Source organism: Anolis carolinensis, chromosome 1 (genome assembly GCF_035594765.1).
Source record: "Anolis carolinensis isolate JA03-04 chromosome 1, rAnoCar3.1.pri, whole genome shotgun sequence".
NCBI classification, from domain to species: Eukaryota; Metazoa; Chordata; class Lepidosauria; order Squamata; family Dactyloidae; genus Anolis; species Anolis carolinensis.
Window position 1 is genome coordinate 259,632,820 of NC_085841.1, and position 27,837 is coordinate 259,660,656.

The window sequence follows — 27,837 nt, forward strand, 5'->3', positions numbered from 1 at the left end:
CAATTCACAGCATTGAATAGCCTTGCAGTTCAAGGTCTGTCTGTTTACTGCCCGGGGGAATCCTTTGTTGGGAGGTGTTAGCTGGCCCTGATTGTTTCTTACCTGCAATTCCCCTGTTTAACTAGTAGAGTCTCACTTATCCAACCTTCGCTTATCCAACGTTCTGTATTATCCAACGCAGTTTGCCTTTATTATTTATTTATTTATTTATTACATGCATTTATACCCCGCCCTTCTCCCCAAGGGGACTCAGAGCAGCTTACATTCTGCCACGAGGGCCAGCAACAAATATACTATAAAACAAAACAATTAAAACATGATAAAAACATGATAAAAATGTGATAAAAAGTATATAAAAATTAAAACGCTGCAAGGCAGTGATATTACACCATCCTCAGTCATTCACTACTGCTACAATTACAGATTTGCGACCCAATTACATCAGCCAGTGAGCTTATTCGCTGAATGCCTGGGCGCAGAGCCAAGTTTTTAGTTTTCTTCTAAATCCCAGGAGGAAAGGGGTTTGCCGGATATCGCTGGGGAGGGAGTTCCACAGCCAGGGAGCCACCACCGAGAAGGCCCTGTCCCTCGTCCCCACCAGCCGCGCCTGCGAGGCAGGTGGGATCGAGAGCAGGGCCTCCCCGGAAGATCTTAAGGTTCTAACAGGCTCATAGGAGGAGATACGTTCGGATAGATAGGCAGGACCAGAACCGTTTAGGGCAGGGGTCCTCAAACTTTTTAAGCCGAGGGCCGGTCCACAATCCTTCGGACTGTTGAGGGGCCGGATTATCATTTGAAAAAAAACAACAAATAAATTCTGATGCACACTACACATGTCTTATTTGTAGTGCAAAAACAACAACAATGAAAGAACAATACAATATTTAAAAATAAAAATAATTTTAACCAACATACATTTATCAGGATTTCAATGTTCCCATGTGCTCCTGCTTCTGGCCAATGAGATAGTCAAGTTAATTAGGGTTGTTGTTGTTGTTGTTGTGTGCCTTCAAGTCATTTCAGACTTTGGGTGAGCCTAAGTCTAAAATGTATTTATTTATTATTTATTTATTTACTGCATTTATTTACTACATTTGTATCATACCCTTCTCACCCCAAAGGGGACTCAGAGTGGCTTACAAATTATATGTACATACAATATATTATATTATTAGCATAGCACAATATTAGCATTATATATTACTTTATTGAACTATACCACTATACTGTAATATTATTAGTAATATTATATGTAACATAGAATATATAACTAATATTATTATATGGTATTATTATTAGTGTTATATTGTATTACATTATAATATTATTATCAATATTATATGTATATCCAATATATTATATTATAAAACTGAGGGCGGGGGTCAGGTAAATGACCTCGGAGGGCCGCATCCGGCCCCCGGGCCTTAGTTTGGGGACCCCTGGTTTAGGGCTTTGTAGGTCAAAACCAGCACTTTGAATTGGGCTCGGTAGCATATCGGCAGCCAGTGGAGCTGGCTTAGCAGGGGGTTTGTATGCTCCCTGTAAGCCGCTCCCATTATTAACCTGGCTGCTGCCCGCTGCACCAGCTGGAGCTTTTAGGGATCTTTCTGGCTGGGCATTTTGAAGGCCCCTCCCCTAAACTACAAGCTCGGGGATTTCAGGAGGGATGCACACTTGCTTTTAACTCTAGTGCAGGCATGGGCCCTCCAGGTGTTTTGGACTTCAACTCCCACGGGAGTTGAAATCCAAAACACCTGGAGGGCCGGAGTTTACTCATTCCTGCTCCAGTGTAACCCCGAGACTTCCCTTCCTTCCGTTGCGCCTAAGCCCAGCCCCTTCCTGGGCTTTACTTCGGTAGCTGCGTCTCAGCCAATAGCCGGCCCCGTCGTGGAGGCGCGCGCTGCTCATTGGACCGCGGGGAGTGACGTTGTTTGAAAAAAATATTTCAACGGCGACAAGCCTGGGCTGCGGGCGTTTAGAGCGCGGGTCGCTGTTAACAGTTGGCTGCGGAAATTTCGCCTCTGTAGGCTTGGATCCGCAAAGCAGCAATGGCGGGGAACCCAAGGGGTGAGTCCCAGGGAAGGCTTTAAGGGTCGCCCGCCTCCGCCTCGCATCTTCCTTTTGTGCACAGCGAATCAGAATGGGAAAACTGGGTTGTTTGGGACTTTGGGGTGTTTGCGTGCCTTGGGGGGTATCTTCACGGGGCAATTCATTCAGTTCGGTACCGCATGTGATAGCCACTCCTTGGCTTCCTGATGATCAAAACATTCTGCCCCCAACGTTTTGGATATGCGATGCTCAACGTATTGATATTGTGGTTGTTAGACTTTAAAGCAGGCATGGGCCAACTTGGGCCCTCCAGGTGTTTTGGACTCCAACTCCCACCATTCCTCACAGCCTCAGGCCCTTTCCTTTTTCCCCCTCAGCCGCTTAAGGAAAGGGCCTGAGGCTGTGAGGAATGGTGGGAGTTTGAGTCCAAAACACTTGGAGGGCCCAAGTTGGCCCATGCCTGCTTTAAGGCATATTCAAGGAGTGTTACAGTTAGTGCACCCCTCCTTACTCACTTCCTCATCACTTGTTAATGTTGGAAGAAATGTGCTCCATTTGTTGACAGTTGTGGATTTTGTTCTTCTGTCATTTTAAGGTCTATGCATAAATCATGGATCTGTTCTCTAAAATTTTAATTGTGCATTCTCAAGTGTATAAAAAACTGTTAAGGTATAAAGAAAACGGGTCAGGTTTTGCAAGCATCAGCACCAAGGTGGATCAGTGATTCTCAGTCTTCGGGTACCCAGATGTTTTGGCCTTCAACTCTAAGAAATCCTAACAGCTGGTAAACTGGCAGGGATTTCTGGGAGTTGTATTTATTTATGTATTGCATTTATATACCGCTTTTCTCACTGCTAGGGGAGGACTCAAAGCAGTTCACAGCATAATCAATAACAAAATTAAATGCCTCACATATGTAAACATAAACGATTAAAACAACATTTAAAACTATGGAATAAAAATGATTAAAATTATAAAACTGTGATAGCAATCACAGGTACAACACAAAACATTTAGGCCATTGTATCAATCCAGGGTGTTTTTCCATATTTTTGTCAATCGCCAAATGCCTGCTTGAATAACCAGTCTTGACTTGCTTCCTGGGGACCCACAGGTTGAGAACCACTGGAATAGAATATGTGTTAAGCGAAAAAATCTCATTCTGGTGGTCATTATATGCAGGTGCTTGTTCAGGCCAGTAAGTTTGGTCCACACCTAGTGGAGTATAACTGGATGTGTTTTGAGATACATGGTGCTCTCTCCCTTGGGAGGTGGAGAAGCCATGCTCTCTGTGTTTATGTTATGCATGCAAGGACTTTGTTCATTTTGTTGCTCTTCAGGATTTATTTTTGATGTAATGCCACAAGTTTATGTTTTTGATTCTGCTGAATAAGTAAATTTATGTTTCCTCTTTCATCTGTGTGAAGCTACTGTGTCTTTGTTGTTGGATCAGATTCCGCATAAACGTCAACAAAAGCTACATTGTACGGGATGCTGTGGCCTCAATCTGCTCAATTTTATATTATTGCTTCCCCAAGGGCACTTGGAGCCCTGAAGTGCGCAGTGGGTTAAACCACTAAGCGGCTGACGCTGCTGACCGAAAGGTTGGTGGTTCATATCCGGGAAGTGGGGTGGGTGCCTGCTGTTAGCCCCAGCTTCTGTAAACCTAGCAGTTCGAAAACATGCAAATGTGACTACATCAATAGGTACTGCTCTGGCGGGAAGGTAACAGCACTCCATGCAGTCATGCCTGCCACATGACTTTGGAGGTGTCTATGGACAACACCGGCTCTTTGGCACAGAAATGGAGATGAGCACCAACCCCCAGAGTCGGACATGACTAGAATGCCAGGGGAAAACCTTTACCTTTTGGGAGCTCTTGGTGGCACAGTGGATTAAACAGCTGAGCTTCTGAACTTGCTGATTGAAAAGTCAGCAGTTCAAATCTGGGAATCTGTTGCGGTTACTGTCAAAAATTATTTGCGATAACATTATAAAGCAGTCCAAGAAAATACAATAATGCAATTAGTGGGGAAATACTCAACAGTTTATAGCTAGGAGAAAAGCAAATGAAAAATCTGTTTCAAGAAATACTAAAAGTAAGCCAGCACCGAGACTTGGTGGTATACAAGAGGGGTGATTGTTTCATACGTTGGGTACCATTAGGAAAAAGACACTTCAATTCCTTGCTGCCAAATGAATATCTACAAACTCTAGCACAGTCAATAATACTTTTTTTCTGGAGATTGTATTGGGATCTGTCAGTCATAATCTCCTTGTCCTTGAAATGGGATACAAGATGGTTAAAAATGCAAAATAAAACAATAATAATAATACATATTTATTTGTATCCCACTTTTCTCCCTAAAACAAGACCTAAAGCGGCTCACAACATTGTGTAAAATAATATAAAACAATGTACATATATAAAACACAAACTATAAAAACAATTTTACAATTTAGAGATAAGTATACATATTTAAAAACATTAATCTAATACAATTATTGCAAGCTACTCAACAAGACAGATAAAAGTTAGCCTTCCTGTCATTACAGCTCAGTGTCTTCATCAAAAGCTTGCACAAACAGGAAGGTTTTTAGCTGCTTTTTAGAAACAAAACTATTAAAAGACAGGCAAGAAATATCCACAGATAAAATACAGATTGACAAGCCAGAAGTATTCCTACGTAGTGATATCTTGGCCCTTGATTGTGCATGTGCAGTCAGACCTCTATATTTGCTAGGGTTAGAAGCACCGGGCCCCTGCAAAAGTGAAACACTGCAAATAAAGACAGTGGTTTTTTATATATATATATATATACACACACACACACACACACACACCTAAGATAACACCTCTCTAGCAATTTCTGGATTCTCCAGTGTGACTGAAGGAGGTTGACCACAGGCTCCTTATACACTGCCATATAATCCAGTTCTGAGTAGATAATCTCGATTATATATGCAATGTAGAAGGGGCCAAGGACTCACTGGAAAACCTTGAAATTCCTTGAGAGAACATTTGAATAAAATCTGTGAATAATAAATCCTCAAAAGTCAAAGCTGCAAATGTTGTGGGCTGATCATATAAGGCATTGTATGCTACCAATATTTTACATTTATTTCTGGAGTTAACTAGTATAGCCAGTAGGGAATTCTTCATCCTTACAGCAATAGATGTATGATTAGGGCCCCATCTGTGTATCTCAGAATCTGATCTCAGATTATTTGCTTTAAACTGGATTATATGAGTCTCCATTGTCAGATAACCTGGGATAAGAAGATAATATGTGTAGAAGGGGCCTAGGTTCCTGACTAGGTTGCCTTATCTAACAGAGCTTCCAAACTGTGTGTCACAACATGTTAATGTGTTGGCTGCAGTGTGCACGTATGCCACAGCAATGTTACAGGAAATAACAAAATATTGGAAATATATGTTACTATCTTATAAATTGTGTATTTTAAATATATAAATGAAAGGTTTGATGAGATATGTTGCATCCCCAGACATTTCATTATTACAACTTATGTATATTTCCATGTCTCCAATTGGTTAACACAGGCATTACTGGCTGTGAGGAATTGTGGGAGTTGAAGTCCAAAACACCTGGAGGGCCGAAGTTTGCCCATGCCTGGGTTAACACCTCCAATATGCTAGTAAAGCTGATTTACCGTGTTGCAAAATGATGAATGTCTAAAAAATGTGTCACCAAAACAAAATGTTTAGAAAGCTCTGCCCTATCGCTTTCAGACACACACTACTTTCAAAATAGTTATATTTGACTTTAATTTAAAGTTAGGCTGCTGGCACTTGCCTGATTCTTGAGTATTTCGTTTCAACACAATCTAGTCTGTTTAAGGTTGTTTTGCTAAACCTTAGACAACATTATCAGGTATTTCTGTTACTTGAGCAAGAAGAACCTCTTTGTTTGTTTTTTGCAGACCGAGCAATGCCGAAGATGGTAAGCCTCATGAGGCTGGAAGAAGAATCGCAGAATCTATGGAGACAACTTCTTGATAATGTTGACAAGACAGACTTTTTGTGGATGGAGGAGATTCTTGAAGAGGCGCAAAAGATGTTCAGCAGGTAAAATCTCACAATATGCTGGGAAAGGTGCCAAAAGCAAATATTTGGTTCTTTATATGTGTTGAAACTAACTGTTCCAAAACTGAATGAAAGATTGTCATCCTGGATATATTAGCTTTAAATCAGAGAAACTAAATCCTTTCTAAATTGTAACTAACTGAAATCAATATTTTTCTTACTGGTATTGGTGGTCATAAGAAAACAGACTGGTTTGTAACTGAATTGTTTTTAATCAGTCTAGAGGCATAATCCTAAAACGTTTAGCTATGCAGCCTCTAATTATATTTCATGGAATTATATATTTTGGTTGGTACTTTCTATTCACATTGCTTATTTGAAGGCTGAGGCCTCATCAAGACACTCCTTTTTAAGGACTATTGTGATCTTACGTTATGTTTTTTTATATGCTCAATTTTATGAAATATGAATATCATATCTGATGGCTGAAGAAATGCAAAGTATAATGCCACCAGATGTCTGTCCCTTAGACCAGGGCTTCTTAAACTTTTCCATTCATACTCCCTTTTGCCTGATAAATTTTACATGACTCCGGGTATATAGGTATATATAAAATAAGTATGAAAATCTAACATTTACTGATAAGAAATCAGCATTTGTAAGGTTTGCTAAACAGGCTGATTTTCCTTTTTATGAAGTACAGCTGACGCATCTGCATAGTCCACTGTAAACACTGCACAATAAATTTGTGTAAATGTCAAAAATAGCTACTATGTGGTGTTCAGAAAACTTATTGTTTCCAAATTTTTCAGTACCCCAACATTGAACTAAAGGGACCCCATTTGGGACCGGGAGCCACAGTTTAAGAAGCAGTGCCTTAGACTATGTGCAGAAAGCTTTCTCAAATTATAGATGAGTTTGGGTACATTGCCCAGGTCAGGAAACAGATAAGTATAGGTAAACATATTTTGGGTTCATCTACACACTGACCATTCACAGGATGGCATGGAGGAGCAATCCACCATGATTGGTTTAACCCCTGCATTTCACCCAGGAAAATCTGAGGTAACCCTTTACTGCGCTGCAGAAGATTTCAATTTTTCCACATTCCAGGGCAAAATTGGTTCCGCAGGATGCATTGTAGACACCTGGTCTTGCTGACATGCTTTGTAGGATTTGGAGTGAGGGGTTACTTAAAAATGCCTTAAAGGCATGCCTGGCTAGCAGCGGAGCTATTTGACCAGGGAGGGATAACCTCCTGTGCCTATGGAGCGCTTGTAAGTATGTTTCTCTGCACTTGGAACACACACAAACACACACACAATGAGCAAATTGAGGCCAGAAACATACTCACCTTCCTGGGCTTAAAATAGTTCCATACCTTTCAATGTAATAACCTCCACAGCAAAACCATTTCCAAGATGCATTATAGTGTCCATGTATGTGGGCCCTTTGTTTTTGTAATACTGTATATCTAAATCTGAAATGCATCTTTTGTTACTGAAGTGTGTTAAAAATTGTAGCAATGGCCTAGGATTGTCCTGAAGGTGATTTAGAATGACGGCGTAATATCTGTCATTTTAACCAGAAGCTACTCAGGTTGCTCCTGACACGGAAAAAAAACCCTGTCAGCATGGCTCTTGATCTGCAGAAGATATTGTACCATAGAATAATAGCCAGGACACATGATTCTGGCCTTTTCAGTCCTGCAACTTTTCATGCATGGATTGATTTTCAATAAGAAATAATTTAGCCATCTGTAACATGTGATAGATTATTTGTTCATTAAACAGCCTGGGCAAAGGCAATAACAGGCTGGGATTTCAACTGTTAATGTTCTTATGTGTCTATGCAGCAGCTTCAATGGCAAACAGTTGCTGATGCCCAAAACTCCATCACAGAAAAATCGCCAGAAAAAGAGTCGTATTTCATCTGCTAAGCACGACCAGTTTGTCAAAAAGAGGTAGGGTGGAATATTATATGGAGGTCAAGTTGACAATGAGTGATGGGATAATTTACAATTGACATTCTAAGTTGACATTTGGGGAAAATATTGAGATTGGAAGAAAGCCGGCATCATGTAATGCTTGAGTGTTAAAAAAAAAAAAAAGGTTCTTGAACAACCAGAGTTGGAATCTTCGCTTGTTCGTGGAAACTCACTAGGTGCCCTTGGGCAAATAACACATTTTCAACCTCAGGAAAGTAATGGCAAACTCCTTTTGGGGGAAAAATGTGATGGGGCCACATCAGTTACCCACACAAATCAGTGCTTCTGAAAACAACTGGGAAACTTTGTACAGATTTATTTGGATACCAAAGCTTAATGCTCCATTAAGATTCAACTGCACACTGAAAATTCCAGGTTCTGATCTATCTGAAATTTCTTTGACCTTAGAAGGGTTTTGAAGCTTACCTGCTGTCTGCAGTGAATTAAAAATTCTTCAATATATCTACTATCTTTTCTGAAAAGAAAAGAAATAAAGAAGAAACAGTGATATAAGATAATGGTGCAACTGCCTGTCCTTTAAATATCTTGTTTTACATGTATAGAGCTTTCAGACATTAACAAACTACCAGTTTAGTTCTCCATGCATCAGATATCATGTGCAGAAGAAGGCAGTAATGGAAAGCCTCATTCAAGTCTATACAAAATTTCCCATTTTGATCATAGTGAGATTTACGAGTGATGTGTAATGTGTGAGGTTGTGGGTTCATTATCATGTTGGGACTGACAACAGCAGGATTTTGTTAAGTTTCATATTGAAACATCTATCAGTTCAATTAATGAAAAATGTATCAAAAACTTCATGTAGATAAATAGAGAAGTTGGTACTTCTCCAAGATCTTCCAGGGAGGCCCTCCTCTCACTTCCATCTTCCTCACAATTAGGTCTGGTGGGGACGAAAGAGGGGGGCCTTCTCAGCCATGGCCTCCAGACTCTGGAAATCCCTCACCAGGGAGATTAGGTTAGCTCCCTCGCTTTCTTCCTTCAGGAAACAGTTAAAGACCTGGATGTTTCAGTTGGCCTTTGGTTAGACAGTCATTAGATAATCAGTCCCAGATGGTATTATTCTATCCTGTATTTTATTAGGTCCTTATTATCTATGCACTTAACTCATTATTTTATTCTTGCATTGCTGCTCCAGTTTCTCCACCTAAGTAGATGATAGAACTGCGCCTGGTGGTTGACTGATAACTATCAACTGTTTTAGTATTCTTGTTTTATACTGTATTACTGTATTTATCTTTTATACTATGAATTGTATTTATATTGTTGTTTATTTTGTCAATGTTGTTTGGGCCTTTGCACCATGTAAGCCGCCCCAAGTCCCCACGGGGAGATGGTGGCGGGGTATAAATAAAGTTGTTGTTGTTATTATTATTATCTCGTAATATCTATTAGCTTTACTTTTCAGTACACTTGTACCCTATCATTTTTCTGACAATGTCTTCCTTTTATTAGATTATCAAAAAGAAATGGTAACCAGGCAAGTCTGCAACATGAAAGAGATCTGACTATTTTTGCAGAGAATATATCACCTTGTTGCCGTGTGACTAGGTCTCGTGCTGCCAGGTCAGCCAGGACCTCAGAAAATTCTGTTCAGAAAGCTACTGTTCCTTTAGCTAAAGGGAGAATAGCACTAGTGGAAATTAGTGCTAATGAGAGGCACAGTGCTGAATTGCACTTTAAAAAAACACCACCCCCGGAAAAGAAGGTTTCACTGAGCATCCCATTGTCATCTCAAGAGACCTCTACAAACAGAGAGCAACCTCTGTCCAGAGTTTCTTTGATTGTGATCCCAGATACCCCTGAAGCACAAATAAAAAAAGAGGAGCGAGGAGCTTCCAAGCTGAAAATTGCTAATGGGTCAATTGCCAAAACCACTAAAAGTAAAGAACCCATCACAGATGAGAAGACTGCATGTGCTCAACAACAAGAGAATTGTCAACCTTCTGATATGGAAGTCAAGTTGAACCTCAGTGAAGATCCATGGACACCCCGAGTACCAAAAGAAAAACGTCAGTCAGTGCGGCGAAGCCTAATGGGTAGGCCATCCCTAAAATGCAGCACCTCTTTGGTTGCACGGTGCTCACTAAGTGCCAAAAGGAAAAGAGCTGTCCAGAAATCTATGTTGAAGCGTAAAGCATCCCAGCAGTCATCCAGTGCTTCTGGGCACCCAAGCTGTAAGTTTGTACACCATGAGATAGTATTACTTTTCTTCGCTCCCTCTATTTTATCTGCCTGTCCATTGATGTGTTGAATCAAAATGTTGGGAAACTGAAATTATTATTATTATGTTTTAAGTAACCATGGATTTTTCAAGGAAGAGAATCCTCGTGTTAAAATATCTGTCTCAGTTCAAGGTCTTTGAAGCACTTTCAAAAGTAGAAAAAAATGAGGCCTGATAAATAGAGAAAGTCTTAATTTTTGGCAGGTTTGAGTGAAATGTGTGCATTTAACTTGCTGCTGCATTCTGCAACATAATGGGAACCATTAGATTTCACAGCATTCACATTCTAATATTCTAGAGTGCTAATAAGAAACATGAATTAGGATAAGATGTGTTAGAGGACAGAAGTCTTTTTGAAATAGGAATCCACCTACTGATCTATGATTTCAGAATAATCACAGTTTGTGATATATAATTTTTATTAAATGATTTTATATCAAGTGTACAGGGAAAGAGTGAGAACATAATTTATAGAAAAGTCCAGAAAAGAGTAGAATAGATAGGGAACTACATCTAGAAAAAGAATTAGAATAATCACAATTTAGTCATATTTTCTACTGCAGCTTGCTCCATTCAAATTTCTCTCAAGAAGAGAGGTCTTAATCTAAGTGATGGATATAATGTGTGTGTAAATTAGGAAGAAAGTTGCTGGGTTTTTTTTCTAATTGTAGAGTTGTGTCCATTCACTAGTCTTGGAAAATATTTTCTTTTCTTTCAATTGGACCTTTTTTGTGCTTAAAAGCATTGTGACTAGCGTTGTAATCAAGATTCTACAGATCAAGAAAACAAATGTTTAAGTCTGTTACTAGTTTATTTTGTGTTTCCCTAACTTCCATCGGTTTTTTGGTTGGAAATTTAGAAAATTAGCATTTTGTTTCCCTTTTGGGGAGGACAGAACATCCAAACTGGATTGATTTGCTTGCTTCTCTGGAGGCATAAAACTGTGAGGTCACTCTAGCCCCTTCTACATTGCCATATAAAATCCAGATTATCTGTTTTTAACTGGATTATTTGGCAATGTAGACTAATACAGTCCAGTTCAAAGTAATTTATGTAGATTATTGGATTTGATAATTTGGATTATATGACAGTGTAGAAGGGGCTTCTGTAGGCAGAATACTCCTACTTGCCAATTCAGTTTTGTCCCTGCCTTCTCTCTATTGGCATGTTGTGGCTAGTCTCCGCTCTGCCCTTTTACTTTATTTGATTTCCCTTTGTTCTATTTCCTTTCTATCCTTTCAAAGGAAACCTTTTCTGCGTCCGCCTCTCTTGAGTAGCCTTTTAAAGGTCTTTTTCTTAGCCTCATTCATTCACCCCCTTCCTCCCTCATCTGTCTGGGTTGCTACATGGATAAGGAAAAATAAGTCTATATGTGGAGTTGTTTCCTAAAAGTACCAAATCCATCTGAACACATTTTACAGGAATTAAAACCACATACTGAGGATATGCATTCTTTTGCTATAAATTCCTTTTTCCAAGCCCTGTATAGTAGTCTCGCTTATCCAAAGTAAATGGATAAATAATAAATTAATAATAATAAATAATAATAATGGATAAATAATAAATGGATAATAAGGAGATATTAAGGAAAAGCCTATTAAACATTAAATTAGGTTATGATTTTACAAATTAAGCACCAAAACTTCGTGTTATACAACAAATTTGACAGTAAAAGTAATTCAACATACAGTAATGCTATGTAGTAATTACTATATTTACGAATTTAGCACCAAAATATCACGATGTATTGAAAAATGCGTTGGATAATCCAGAATGTTGGATAAACGAGTGTTGGATAAGTGAGATTCAGGGCCGTAGCCAGAAAAAAATTTCAGGGGGGGTGTAAATTTGGGGAGGGTGAACCCCTAGCACCCCCCACCCCCGCTACAAACCTGTCAATATCTGCTGGAGATAGTGCCTGGAGGGGACTCTTAATGTTTTGCGTCTCATAGATTTAGCATGGGGATTTGGTTAACCAGTTAAAATTCATGAGTAAACCAGATTTTTTTTTAATAACCTGAAAAATTTCGGGGGGGGGGGGAACCCCTAAATCCCCCCCCCCCCTCGCTACAGGCCTGGTGAGACTCTATTGTAATTTGATATATGCTCATAGTTTTGAGCTGTTCATAACATTTTACACTCCTAGCCAACAATGTGCTGCAGTCTGTAACTCATTTTCCAATTTATTTGGATTTGATACCATTGGGAAGCAAACTCCACATATGAGTTTCTTGTGTTTTTCTTGCATAGGCCAATGTGGTCCAACCTTTAGTTACCCAAGGGCCAATCAAACTTTAGTATAGGAATTTGAAGGCCAGAAACATTCCAGAAAGTAAACGAATTCTTAAAAACTTAAAGCAGTAAGAAGGGTAAACGATTTTTTTTCCAAATGTTAAATTAAAATATTTTTCCAGTAAAAAGGGCAAGGGCCAATAGAAATGAATTGGTGGGCCGCATGTGGCCCGTCGGTTGGACCACACTGGCTATGATAGAAATGAACATATTTATGTTTCTTGACCTATAGCCCCAGCAGCTGTGCATTCAGAAGATGAGGAAACAGCAACCGAATCTACGTAAGTTGACTAAAATTTTCAGATTGTATCTAAAGTCTACAATAAAACTGCTGGCAACATTGTTCTCCCCTCTTTGCAGCCTTTTCAAGCCAACTCCCCAAGCTGCAAAAGCAGAATCACTGGGCTATAAGAGGGAGGGGGCTAAAGAAATGTGCTGTTGGATAAACTAACATCTGCTTGTGCACTGCTGAATGTAATCCGTTGACTTCTGAGAGTTCCAAATTCCCACATGAAAACAGGACAGCTGTTGAGCTTTTATAGGGCTTTGTGTAGTCTAATACAGAATGTGGGTAAGAGTTTAGCTGACAACGCTGGTCACTTCATTTCATTGCGTTAATGTATTTAGTGACAGAATGATAAAAAGGAAATAGTACTGTTTTATTTATATATTTATGTCTTATGTTTTTTCTCCCTAGGTCAGAGCTAGATCCCTCTTCTGATTCTCAAGGGGTAAGTTCTGAAAAGAGGTAAAGTAAAGCCTAAAGATATAATTCTATATTGTACCTCCTTACCTAGAAGAATCAGATTAATCTAATCTTTTTAAAAATAAAATAGAATTACAAGCTTGGTAGATGAAGGGAGTTCTATGGCTATAGCATAACTTGATTTCAGTAAGGCCTTTGACAAGGTTCTCTATGATATTCTCATGAAGAAACAGTAAAACGTGGGCTAAACAATGCTTCCCAATGCTTCCTCATCATCCTGGAAAGAAGTGACTAGTGTGGTACCACAGGGATCTGTCCCGGGCTATGCTATGGAATCATGGGAGTTGTAGTGTTGCAAAGTCTTTCCTCTTCTCTGCCAAAGAGTGCTGCTGTCTCACCAAACTACAAATCCCAAGATTCAGTGGCATTGAACAATGGCAGTTAACATATCAAATTCCATTCATTCTATGCATCCTTGGACACAGAGCAACAGTTTCAAATTGAGAAAAACACGCCACCTAAACATTAGAAAGAATTTGTTAGAGTTGTTCAACAGCAGCATTTGGACTCTCAGAATATGATGGAGTGGTTTAGGAAGCTGGGTATGTTTAGCTTGGAGAAGAAAAGGCTAAGGGCACATGTTAGCCACCTTTCAATATTTGAAAGGCTGTCACATTGAGGATGTGGCAAGTCGTTTTCTGCTGCTTTTGGAGACTAGGACATGAGCAATTCATTCAAAATTCAGGAAAATATTCTGCCTAAACATTATGAAGAACTTCCTGACCTGGTTGGCAGTGGAATATGCTGCCTCGGAGTGTAGTGGAGTCTCCTTCTCTGGGGGTTTTTAACAGTCTGGGTGGCCATCTGTTGGGAGTGCTTTGATTGTGTCTTGCTGCGTAGAATCATAGAATAATAGATGGCAAAGGTTTGACTAGTCTTTTCCAAGTATGATTCTATGATCATTATTGGAACAGGATTCATTTCTAAGTTGATACACATAGGTTTCTTCTGTCAAAGGCTGCTTCTTTAAAGGTGGCAGGCAAATATTCTACATAAATAAAATTATGGTTGAGTAGCAGGGACGATACCTGAAATCCACAGGTTACATTGAGCCTAACAGGCCATTTGTCCTGTTCACTAGAATTGCTGTATGGGAGTCATACAGCATTTGAGTATTACAGCTATCAGAAGTTCTCTTCAATAAACTGTGCTGGATTGGGCTTCTGGGAATTGTAGTTCAACAAGCATGAAGACTACGTCCGCTCTTGGGCAGTAAATAATCATATGACAAAACAACTAAACTAGAAAACTCTCCTGAAAGAGTGTTTAATATTTCTTTCTTTTTTAAGGTTCCTTGCATTCTTAATTTAAGAGTAAAATTGTTTTTATAACAAGTTTTGATCTGTCATAAGATTGTGTTTAACTATGTTTCACTTTATATGGGGCTATGCTGAGAATGTGTTTGCCTTACAGCATGCTATTGAAACCATGAGGACAACACCAAATTCACAGAAGGCCAGCATGACTGCAAATCTCCAGGCTCAAGAAGATCCGCAAAAAGGAGAACACAAGGGTCAGTGGATCAGGAATAATGGAGTTCACTGAGTAACGGAGAACTACAACTTGAGTTAAAAGAGCATCTTTAAGGAAGGGGAAGCTTGATATTTCCTAGAAGATGCTGGTTTGATAGTTAGGGGAAAGGATACATGTTGTTCACAGCTAGGACACAGATGGCGGATACACAGCCTTGTACATGTTGATCAGGTACTATTTCTCATCATTCCACATTTATATTCAAGCTGGCTGCTGCTGATGAGAATTGGAATCCACTGGTAGCCTTTAATTGTAGAATCTTGACTGAGTACTTACCTTGTTCTTGAAGTTGACTATGTAAAATGGAGCCAGTTGCTGTCTCAGCTGAAACTTTTGCAGAACTTTTTAAATCAGTGTGGACTGCTATGAATTCTAGAAAGAGATAGATAAACATGTAATAAAATCTCTACTATCATGTTTCACTAGGAAATAGTAATACTTTTCATTCCTTTTTTCTGGCTGAAAAGGTGAGTGTGTGACTATTGATGCCCTGGGTTCCCCAATTTGTTTTTTTTTAACTGTCTTACCTCTGAGACAAAGAAGAAGGGGGGAGATATCAGTGCTTGATTAAGCAAGGAAAGGGTGAAAAAAACCATTTTGGGACCCAAAAAGGGGTGCAAATATTATAGAATCAGAGTTGGAAGAGACCACATAGGCCATTTAGTCCAATCCCCTGCCATGCAGGAAATGAGCACTCAAAGTACGCTTGACAGATGGCCATCCAGCCTCTTGTTTAAAAGCTTCCAAGGGAGGAGCTTCTACCACAGTCCGAGAAAGAGAGTTCCACTGTTGGACAGTTCTCTTGGTCAGGAAGTTCACCCTAATGGGTGAATCTCCTTTCCTATAATTTTCTCAGACTCATTGCTCTGAGTCCTGGTCTCCAGGGCAGCAGAAGACAAGCCTTCTCCTTCTCCTTTATGTCAGCCTTTCAAATGCGGTAAAATATGGTATATGCCACCCAAATAATAGAGGAATAACTGCACTGAGCCTATTCACTTCCTTCATATACATAATCATAACTCATATATTTGAATATGTAACTTAATCAAAATTCAATTCTATTTATGGGTGAATCAGTTTTTAGGATTGCATCTTCTAAACATGGCATTGATCTGAATCTTCAGAAGTGGATGAACTGTTTTTCCCTTTATAATGTTTGCTAACATAAAATGTGTTGCTGGTTTTTTTTTAAGTAATCGTAGCCCAGTTGCTTTTCTTTGTTTGCCTTATAAACACTTAGGTAAAGGGATTAAAATAAGTTTTTTAAAAACCTCTGTAAAATAGTAAATTATAAGCATATCTGTCCTGGTAATTACAAATGTTCATCGTCTTGATGATACAGTTTTCACCTCATGCTTTTATCACATAAAATAGTTCAGTGACCAGTAACTGTAGTTGCTTTTCTCTATGCAGTGGGCAGCCCTGAAAAGAGTGAAGAAATTCGAAAACCATCCCAGAACGTTGGGTATGTTGTCTGTTGGGTCTTTTGACAAACTTCATGACCAGTATTCTTTTCTTAACCTTGGTATATTTACTCTTGTATCTATTGTTTGTGTATATGCCTGTGCATCACCTATGAGTAAGACTACCAGACCATTTCTATTTGTTTGTTACTGGGAGCAGGAACAAAGCTTCATTGCTTGTTATCTCACATGAGTGACAAAAAGAGTGACCCAGTCATACACAGGTTCAAAGTGTTGGAAAATAAGATGAATGGAGGTACAGGGAAAGAAAAGAATGGGAAAAAACATAAAATAGTATTCCTCTTTGTAGTTGAGGAAGGGAGAATTTTCAGGCTGGGTTACAAATAAGAGATAATGCCAAATTAGGTTCATGGATTTGAATCCCCTTCTATGTAAGGGAGACTTGGCTCCTTCTACACAACTGTATAAAATCCACATTGAACTGGATGATATGGCAGTGTGGACTCAGATAATCCAGGACCCTTCCACACAGCCATATAACCCAGAATATCAAGGCAGAAAATCCCACAGTATCGGCTTTGAACTACACATATGCCATATATTCCTGCTCAAAGCAGATAATGTGAGATTTTATTCAGCTGTGTGGAAGGGGACCCAGTTCAAAGCAGATATTGTAGGTTATCACTAAGGGCCCTTAGTGAAATCGAGATATATCCTTGAGCTGACATCTTGGTTGGGTTGCTGACCTGAAGGCTGCCAGGTTCAAATCCAGAGAAGCCTCCCACAAGGATGGTAAAAACATCAGGGTGTCCCCTGGGCAACATCCTTGCAGACGGCCAATTTTCTCACTCCAGAAGCAACTCCGGTTGCTCCTGACACACACACACACACACACACACAAAAGCTGACATCTTGCCTAAGGATTCTTTTAAGCCCCTTAAAGGACTCAGAAAGAAGCCAAGGGATGGAAGATGCGTGGTGCTTTCAAGAGGACCGATGATAGAATATTGTACTGGTGTGTTCTGTATAATGAGTCCTCCGTTAATTTTTATATACAAAACTAAATTTACAGGAGACAAGCAAGTTATAAAAGAGCGCTTGGTGATCTAGAGGATGAACAAGAGAAGCTCTCTCCACCAAGAAAAAAGGTTCCGTCTCCTTACCTTGCCAGCAAGGTGAGACAAGTATTGTATCCTAGAGAACATGTTAAGTTTATTAATGGTTTCCCAAGGACTGATTATATTTTGTACTCTTTAGGTTGTCCGGCCATTCAAGACATTCTTGCACACAGTGCAGAAGAACCAAATGCTTATGGGAACCCCAAGCTCTGTGAGCCGAAGCTGTACAGTAAAATCATTCCTCAAGCAAAACACTCCTTTAAGGACCACTCCCCAGGTAACATGAGATCTTTTTATAGGTGGAAAGGGGGGAAGAGCAGCTTCTGAACTAAAATTTACCTGCTCAGGTGTAGTGCAGGGGGAGAAAGTAATAATAAATATGCAAATTGTCAGGGGGATTCTTGGTATGGATGGGAGGACCAATCCACAATGCCTGGGTTTTCCCTACATGCCAAACCTAACTAGCAGGAGCTCAATGTTCTTTTTCTGTTTTCACTATTATGTTTTTTCATCATTAATAATCTTGCAAAAGTCTTCAGACTTGACAGGCATTTTTACATCCGTTTCATTTAAAATTTATTTATTTATTTACCCCATTTATACCCTGCCTTCTCCACCCCAAAGGGGACTCAAGGCAAGGTTACATATGGCAACCATTTGATACCTCACACATACAAATAAGCTTAAAATAGGATTAAATAAAAACAATTCATATTAACGTTTAAAAACATTACATTAATATTAAAAAAGATCAATGAAAAGGGTTGGGGGTGTATGCAAACAAATGCAAAATTACTGTGTTTTGCCCTTTTAAAGAAAAACTTGATTGGGTTTAGGGACCCAAGGGACTGAATGATGTTAAGTGCTGGCATGAGACAGTGTGACAGAATAGACAGGCAAAGGGACTGATTAATTTTATTAATATTTTATCTATTTATAAGACCAAATTATCAAAATATGCACATTGATTTGAACTATTTTATCTTACCATTAAGATTCTGGCGTGTTTGTTTAATTTGCAGACTATGTATTCAGTATCCCAGCATAAGTCTCTTGAAAGTGGTGAAGTCCATTGCTGCTTCTTGGGTTAACAGAATGGTAGTACAGGTCTTATGAAGTGTAGGTAAAGGTACAGTTGACCCAGCAAAGCTTTATGGCAATAGGGTGGAATGCTAGATGCAAGTCTATTTCGGTCATATTGTTAACAATAGATATCGAGTTAACAATACGATTCACTTTTCAAAGGTATTAACTATATCATAACTTTCTCTTCATACAGGGAGGGTTTGTTGTAAGTAACAAGATTGATCTTAGATTAGATGTGTTTGCACATAATTAACAGTGTGTCATCCAATGGCATCCCTAACATGCATAGCAACATCCATTCTTTGAAGGGGCTGCCTGGCCTTTGCAACAAACCTTACTAAAATGTAGACTACTTGCACAATTTCTAGTGGCATTTCACTGTTTTCTCAATGTTGTACAAGAACCATGGGCATTTCATTTCAGAATGTGATTATTCATATTTATCATTTCATTCATCCAATGTTTCAGTTTATTTACACTACCCACTTAATTTAATTTAGATTAGAAGGATCAAGACAGGCAACAAAGTGCAAAAGACAAACTATAATATTATTGAACATTGCTTCGAGGAGCTTTGTTGTCTTTTTTAGATCTTGCCCATTTTATTTTAATAATGTAGCTGTTCATAGTTAATTCTAGTCTTTTTAGCTGCCCAGATCAACCCATCTAACAGTTTCTACCTGAACTAAACATACAAAAAAGGAGGAGGAAAATAATGTTGAAAAGTGCATAGTCTGCATCCTTACTTAGAAGTAAGTCCCACAGACTTCAGTGAGACTTTCTCTCCACCAAAATAAGTGTGTTAGACTCCTTCCTCAATGTAACAGTTGTATTCAGCAGATGTCTGCTTAGTTAGAAAGAAAACCCTGGCATGGAAGTTATTCAAGTTACTGGGAAAACTAATTGATTATTCCATTTTATATCAAATCATTTTGCTTATAGACCCTAGTAGAAATGTTAGTGTTTGTGTGTTGACAGGTTTGAGATCAGAAAAATAAGCTTAAGAAAAATATCCCTACTTCAAAAGGACTAATGGATCAATGTCCCATCTCACATTACTAGATTTGGTTGATACTTACCGGTATATATATTTGAAAACGCAGACCAAAGAGAAGGCTGTAACACCTGGTATTGATTTCCAATTTACTGGTCTCTTTAAGTAAATAAAACTTCTCTGGGGTGATCTATGCCTAATTTGGCCCAGGTTTTGTTCCTCTGCAGTAAGTTTGTTGGCCAGTTAAAATTCAAATCAATTTGTGAAAATCTCTCTTTAGTTGCCACTCAGTACTTTGTACTTGCACATGCTACTTCAACTTCATTGGGGAAACAATAAACAAACCTTTCTAACATTGAGACTTCATTCTCTTCCTCCTCCTTCATGCTTCTTAGTGTATGTGTGGCATCTTGGCAGAAAATTTCATTTATTTATTAGTTATCAAGACTTGTTTCCTATTTAGGAAAGACGTGTTGTGATGACAGTTGGCAGAACATAATCTTTTTCAAGTGACAAAGCAATGCTTTAAGTACATATCTAGAAATTACTGTTGCTTTGAATAGATGAAAATCCAATGTGCATCCTACCCCAGCACCTGGAAAAGGTTACTTTAAAAACAATCCACTTCCATTGCTAATTATGCTGTTTGAAGACTAATTCATAGACATTATTTGTTGCAATGATGCATTGTTGATTGCTCATAGGACTGGAACAAGTAAAGATGGTGCTAGCAGAATGTGGCTTTATGACTGATAAGAGAAGGACATAACATTAGCCTCTTTTAAAAGATTAAAAACAGAATAATGATAATATTTTGTAACAATTCTAGGAATAAATGCCTTTGAAAAGTAACTGGAAGCTTACTTGTTGCACCAATGGAGTGACTTTCCAGTTGTTTCCAGTTGTTGTGTAGCTTTTACATGTGGCTTGGTTATGCTCTTGTCAATGGGAAAAATAGCAGTTCTATGTGCTTGTGACATGTTATTTCCAAGCTCCCTCTCTTGTAACACAATATTACATCACAACCCTATTTGAAAATGAGAAAAGATTCATATTTCATGACTGATAGAAGTCTCAGGATATTGTAGTGTTTATATTTTAATTAATAATTGATAGTAGTGGCTGCTGTTGGCAGTGCTGGGATTGAGATTGGTCACATTGATCTGTCATATTGCCATCTTCTTGGAAAACATTGCATTGACACTGGGATTCTTTCTGGTCGCTGTTCCACTTTAGTTATCATGGCCAATGTCACCGTTAAATGGATTTGCCCCAAAGGAAAGCAGGGAAGTGGAGGGAAAGCTCTTCTTTCCTTGACTAGAAGTGCAGCTGAATTGGTTGCCTTTTAGCTATTGGAGCAAGCACACCTATTACGATGTGTGCTAATGAGTTTCATGTTGTCTAGGAAAAGGAAAAGCAACGGTTGGAAAACCTTCGGAAAAAGGAAGAAGCTGAAAAATATCGAAAACAGAAACTGGAAGAACAGAAGAGGAAGCAACAAGAAGAGATGAGGCGGTATGTGAGTGCTTCCACTTGCTTCTTTTCTAGTTTGTCGTGGATACCATTTCTAAATAGAGTTTAATGTGTCCTCAGGAAACGTGAAGAACGCCTTCGCAAGGTGCAACAGGCTCGAGAGCGGGCAGAACAGATGGAGGAGGAGAAGAAAAAGAGGCTTGAGCAAAAGCTGGCTCAACATGAGGAGAAAAATGAGAAGGTAAGTCTGAATGTAGCAACAAGGCTACATTACATTATCAAGACTTGTATTCCAAATGTCAGGATACAATTCTCTTACCAATTTAATGAACTCTTTCCCTGTGTTGGTAATATCTGTTTGAGCAGTAGACCTATGAGTACCGTTGGTCCTCCATATTTGCAGGCTTAATTTTTTCAGATTTGATTATTTGTGGACTTGATAACTATGTTCTCTTATGCAATTCTACTGTCAAGCTCTGACAAAAGTTGACCATAGAGTCACTCTGGGAGTCATTCTATCTCTCAGATAGAATAGTGGATTTCTTTATTCCCACTTTTGCAAGGGTCTTGTGCTTCTAAACCCCATCAAAGGGGAGTGCCTATTGTAGTCTTGCTATTGAAAATTATTAAGATTTTTCAGTCTGGTATAAAAAAGGCATATACAGAATTCAATGAAATGGGAATTCTATAAGGAAAGATAGTGTACCTCATAAATTGCCAAGAGATGACTAACCAAGAGCCGGGCTGATATGATGACTTAAGTGCCAGTTCTGTGGAGACCCAGATTCTGCCATGCAACAATATCCCTGTGAGACTAATCGCTGCCTGTCCATTGACCAACCTATAGTGTAGTCATCAGGATAAAAACAAGGAAGGGGAGAGAAGCCTTGAGCTCTTTTAAGGAAAGATGTAGGTGTAAATAAATCAATATTCTAGGTACGAGAGGAAAAATTAGCAGAAGACAAAGTTAAGAAGAAAGTGGCTGCTAAGAAGCTGGAGGAAATTGAAGCCCGGCGCAAACAAGATGAAGAAGCCCGCAAACAGAAAGCTCTGCAGCTGGTAAGGTGAAAAGTGTTTGGGCAAGACTGGAGCATGGGATGGTGGCTTTCTCCAGAGATGGGGCCAAGGAGAAAGTAAACTTTCTTGTAGAGCAGAGTTGAGACTCATACAGCCTTCTAGCTGTGGGACTACAAATCCCATTAGTTCTAAACAATAGTGAATAATGCTCGGAATTGCTGTTGAATTGCTGCATGATTCGTAACTTGCTGTAGAAGCCCACTGCAATCAGCAAAGTTTTGCAAAAACATTCCATGAATCTTCTCAGGCTTATTAAATATTAAGTAACTTTGATTAAACTTTATTGCTATTTTAAGCCTGTAAGATTCTTCAGGGAAAATGTATGTCTTGTGGTTCAGTTCAGCTTTGACATGAAAGGTCAGGCAATTTTGACAAATTTTTGAAAAACAGTCTTTCTCGATTTAATTATATAAATATGTTTAGGATTCTGTGGTGAAAGAGGATACTGAATATTTAAGTTTCCCTTTCACAGCTGAAAGTAACAAACATGTTATGTGGACTTGTGGAAATTTGGTGCAGGCCTTCATCTGATTAGTCTTGAGCCACTTGGCTAGGATATAGGCTGTATGAAGCCCACTTGGATTGTAACCTCTTCTTTCGTAGGAGGAGGAGGAACGTAGGCACAGGGAGTTAATGCAGAAGAGGAAAGAGGAGGAGGAGCAGGAGAAAGCACGAAAGGCTGCAGAGCAGCGCCAGGCAGAACTAGAGAGGGAGAAAAATCTGGCTGCTGAGAGAGAACTGCAGAAGAAGAAGGAGCAGGAAAAGCTGCGGGCACAACGGTAAGGACAAAAGGGCCCAGAAGGCTTTCATTCATTTCATGATGTCTTGGGCCCTATTGCATGCGTTATTTTGAAGAATTAAGCCTCAGAAATGTGTGATTATATGTGGTGGTGTTACTCTGCCTAAAGCATTCCTCCTTTTCAATTCAGATAGTAACGGAGCTTGTCTGTTTGTAGGGAATATGAACGACAAGAGAAAGAGAAGGTGACACGCTTGCAGAAAGAGGTTATAGCAGCAGCGAAAGAGAAGGAGCGTCTTAGAAAAGAGGAAGAGGAGAATGAAAGGAAAAGGGTGAGATGCTTGTCGGCCTCAGAGTTATTGTCTTGCTTGCTTTCATTTGTCATATTGAAAGTTAAAGTTGTGGAAAACAGGTAGGAAAATGTAGGCCTACTGAGGGGAGAGTGTTAGCCTCTCAGTCCCTGAAACATCAATTAGAATACAGAGTGTGTGTGTGTGTGTGTGTGTGTGTGTGTGTGTGCGCGCCCCCCCCCCAAAAAAAATTGGTAAAATCACAAGCCAAAGGTTTAAAGAACCCAGCCTCAAAAGTGATCTGAAAAGAATTTCTGATTTCATTTTTTGTACAATTCTCAAGCAAGATATCCTTGCAGTCAATAGAAAATTGGCCTTCTTGCCCTTTGCTTTACCACCTTTGAGCTTGGAGCTGGTGCCTTTAACTAGCAATGTGTCGCCTTCTCTTTTTAAAGAAAGAACAATTGAAGCAAGAAGAGGAACAAAAGGCAGCAGAGGCCAAGACGGCTAGCAAACAACTGAATGTGACGGTAGATATTCAGGTGAGTTCTGAAAAACAGACATCAGAAGTTGGAAGAAATAATCACCCTATGAACTTGTTCAGCGAAGGAATATGTACTGTACTATACAAGGGCAGAGAGCTATGCAGACAAACAGGTAACCTAATTATTTTGCTGTTCCTCCACATTTCTTCAAACACCGCACCATATCCTGTAGTAACTCTTTAGGATTCGAAAGAGTTGTGCCCTATGCATGTGGTAAAGGACAACACTGCACAAACTTTTCTAAATGGAAAATGTATGTCATGCATTCATTTTTCTATATGATCATTCTCTCGCAACGCTACATAAACACTTTATTTTTATTATATCTGTGTGGGAATGAATGAAAGCAGAGATTTTGGCAAATATCTGAAAATGTTTGTACTGTGTAACATAGGACCATTCTCTTGAATATTATATGTAGAAAATATAGATCTGCAGTCTGTGTATTGAATGTAATATGTGAACACCTGTAGGGAGAATAATGCTCCTGAAAGCCTCGAGTAGAGGCAGTTGCACTCTAAGGCAAAGCACAGATTTTGCTTGATTGAAAGAATTCCTTTTCAGGTTTTCCCTTTTAAAAAAACAAAAACTAATAGTGATCTTTGAGTTGCAGTTTTCAAAAACAAAACCAAACATTTTGGTTGTGTTTGTTGATCCTGTGTGTCTCTCAGAACTGGCCCCATATCTGCCAATGTTTCCCACTCCTACGGTTGCGTGTGTGAATGTATGTTTCTCTTTACACTGTGTCTGGCCTCAGTAACACAAGTCAGCATTTGATATTTATTTATTTATTTTATTTCCAATATTTATATCCCGCCCTTTTCACCCGAAGGGACTCAGGGTGGCTTACAACCCTGGCACAATTAGATGCCTATACAAAATCAATCAACAGTACATAAAATCAGTTAAAAAGCAATTAAATACAATATAAAATTACAATATATAAATTTTAAAATAACCAAATCTGAATGCATTGCAAGAATTGTTACATTGTGTTTTCATCTCATACACCTGACTCCAGGACATATGAAAAGAGTACAATTCATTAAGTCTGTTTCTCCTACAGACCAAATCTGTTAAATTCAATCGGCACAGATATTCTCCTTTGCTTCTAGCAATGATTCTCTAACATTTTCAGTCAAACCTGCATATTCTTTGTGACTTCAGTCTTGGTTGTCATTGCAGCCTTCTGTGTCAAACCGACTTGAGGGGAAAAGGACAAACTTTTTTTCTAAACTGGTTGGGGAAAAGAGAGACTGCAGATTAGGACGCGGAACAATGGCTTCAAACTATAGGAAATGAGATTCCACCTGGACATCAGGAGGAACTTCCTGACTGAGAAGTGTTTGGCAGTGGAACTCTCTGCCCCGGACTGTGGTGGAGGCTCCTCCTTTGGAGGCTTTTAAACAGGCTGGATGGCCATCTGTCGGGGGTGCTTTGAATGCGATTTCCTGCTTCTTGGCAGGGGGTGGACTGGATGGCCCATGAGGTCTTTTCCAACTCTACTATTCTATGATTCTATGCAATAGGTATCAAAAATAACAATTGCCAATCTGTTAGGGTTTTTGCTTTTCTCTGATTTGTTGATAGCAGATATGTTAGCCTATCCATATTCATGATTTCCATTATTTTCAAAATCCATTGATCCATTGCCAGTACTTCTTTGTCTCTCCACAATTTGGCATAAACTATCCTTGCATAAACTATCATTGTTCAAAGACTACTTAAAAATGAAAAGATGAAAATATTAATTTGAAACAAGAAAGAATGAGGATAGAAGAAAAATAGTTGTTCCTTAAGTGAAATGGTTAAAGAAAAGGGATGCCCGAAGGAATAATATCAAATATACCAGGACTATGGAAAGTTTTTACCCAACACCATAAAGTAGATGGAAGTCAATAAGTATATCCTTTTTTAATTTTTTATTGTTATTACCACTGCTTTTTTGTAACACTCAGCAACTTCTTTTCTTTTTTGTTTTTCTTTTCTCTTTTTTTTCTCCCTTTCTCTTCTTTTTTTCTAAGCACTTGGGTTTTTATATTTTATTTATTTGGAAAATTTCACTCTAATAAAAATATTTCAAAAAAGGTATCAAAAATAAAAACATCAACTTAATTCCATTAATGTCATTAAAATGGGGCAAGATGCATGTAGTCATTGGCTTATGGAACAAGAATGCCACTAGCAGACTACCTATAAAGATTGTGTATAAAGTCTAAAAGAAGGTATGCTTTTCTCAGATTTGAATGCTTGGAACATTGAAAGATACATCTTTCAACACACACACATACAAGCACAAAAATTAGCAATATCCAGCACAAAGTGTAAGGTGTGTCTTATATAGTCACTCATGAAATGCCTGTTGGAATAGAAAATACTTTATTTGCCTTTTAAAAGAAAGTAGCGGTGGTGTCAGTCTAACTTTACTGGAAGAGAAAATAAGTAACTTATTGTTTGAAAAATGATGGAACCTCTCAGAAGCATGCTTGAGATTCTACCATGTTGCTACAACTTATCTAAGATTATCTGGTCTTAAATACAGTAATCAAATGTACCTTTCTGTCCAGAACTCACCTTGTAATTCATATGAGATGACACCACAGAGCCACAAGCACCCCAAGGTTAACATTGACGATTATGGGATGGATTTGAATAGTGATGACTCAACAGATGATGAAAGCCGGCCACGCAAGCCAATCCCTGCATGGGCTTCTGGTAAGTTTTTAATTCATCTGGTACTCATTTGCATGGTGGCAGAGCATTTCCCTATTTTTATTGTTGCTGCAATAACCACAATCTGATGATAGACAGATTCATATAGGATGTGTCTACCAACTGACATTTACCATGAAATCAAAGTAGGCTCCCTGTATATTATATCACTGAGGGACAGTTCTGGAGAAACAGTTTTGGGTAAGGCATTTGTTCTTGACAGCTTTCTGGAACCATGTTTGGGTTAAATGAGTGTTCGGTGTGATCCAGAGTATTTTTAATGTTTAAATGTATGAGTCTCCAAATCTGGTCTTAACAATGCTTACTTAGAAGAAAATCTGGATTTACTGAAATTTAATATGAGAATTTAGATAAGGTACTTTTCGATGATAACTCCCAGAAACTTCATAACCATGACCTCTAGCTCTGTTTAAGGTATTCTAAAGACTACAACCTTAGCTAATATAAGAATATATAAACATGTAATATTTGTCATGGGTTAGAAAATTAGACATTTTATTTTATATATTGTGTTTGAAATTTGTTCTATTGGTAAAGTGGTTTTTTCTTTTTCAAAATTTTCAAAACAATTTTTAAAGGGTTAGAAAGTAGCTCATTCATGCATTACGGCTTTGGGGGTTATACATGCATGTGTTCACTTCTTAATGACCAAATCTGAATGCATTGCAAGAATTGTTACATTGTGTTTTCATCTCATACACCTGACTCCAGGACATATGAAAAGAGTACAATTCATTAAGTCTGTTTCTCCTACAGACCAAATCTGTTAAATTCAATCTGCACAGATATTCTCCTTTGCTTCTAGCAATGATTCTCTAACATTTTCAATCAAACCTGCATATTCTTTGTGACTTCAGTCTTGGTTGTCATTGCAGCCTTCTGTGTCAAACCGACTTGAGGGAGAAAGGACAAACTTTTTTTCTAAACTGGTTGGGGAAAAGAGAGTTAATTCTTCCTTTCAAATTTGTGCCGCCTCCTTTTAAGAGCTCTGAAACAATACAGCATGCATCTTAGATAAATAATTCCTAATGCTAGTAATATTGTGTTGTCTTCTCCTAGGAAATCAACTGACCCAAGCTGTCATGCACCAATATTACAATCCATCTAATGTCAGGAGGTTATTTGGTGTTGTGAAAAGTCCAAACCTGGAAGAAATCTTCTATAAGAGCAAACCACGCTATTTTAAACGCACCAGTTCTGCAGTTTGGAACTCTCCACCATTCCCAGGCGGCAAATCTGTATCATCTAATTTCAAGAGATGGTGATATATTTCAGAGCTGTTTGATATTTTAAACATGTACAACTGGTTTCACCTTATAATGTTAATAAAATTTTTTCTATTTGAAACTCTTAAGGTTTTCTATGATGTTTTGTCTTTATTTGTGAGAGGAAGAGAACAAGAGCCTTGTGTCCAGTTTAATTTTCAGGGATGAGTAACTAA

At 38.6% G+C, this 27,837-nt stretch overlaps 1 protein-coding gene across 4 annotated transcripts; it reads left to right on the top strand.

Annotated features, from left to right (window-relative positions):
* Positions 1–1,911: 1,911 nt before the first annotated feature.
* On the top strand, positions 1,912–27,746 carry LOC134295337 (inner centromere protein-like). 4 transcript variants are annotated; one of them, XM_062967476.1, is made up of 19 exons: positions 1,912–2,067; positions 5,992–6,136; positions 7,950–8,057; positions 9,558–10,279; positions 12,851–12,899; positions 13,316–13,349; positions 14,798–14,897; positions 16,331–16,382; positions 17,414–17,516; positions 17,599–17,736; positions 18,739–18,750; positions 20,945–21,054; positions 21,133–21,253; positions 21,949–22,071; positions 22,693–22,868; positions 23,046–23,160; positions 23,574–23,660; positions 26,231–26,378; positions 27,456–27,746. In XM_062967476.1, the coding sequence occupies exons 1-19, from the start codon at positions 2,049–2,051 to the stop codon at positions 27,659–27,661; spliced, it is 2,568 nt and encodes an 855-aa protein (XP_062823546.1). In that variant the 5' UTR covers positions 1,912–2,048; the 3' UTR covers positions 27,662–27,746. The 4 variants fall into 4 exon arrangements, with proteins under 4 accessions (XP_062823546.1, XP_062823547.1, XP_062823549.1 ...); XM_062967477.1 differs by lacking the exon at positions 18,739–18,750; XM_062967479.1 differs by lacking the exon at positions 26,231–26,378 and having other exon boundaries at positions 27,456–27,606.
* Positions 27,747–27,837: the final 91 nt, after the last annotated feature.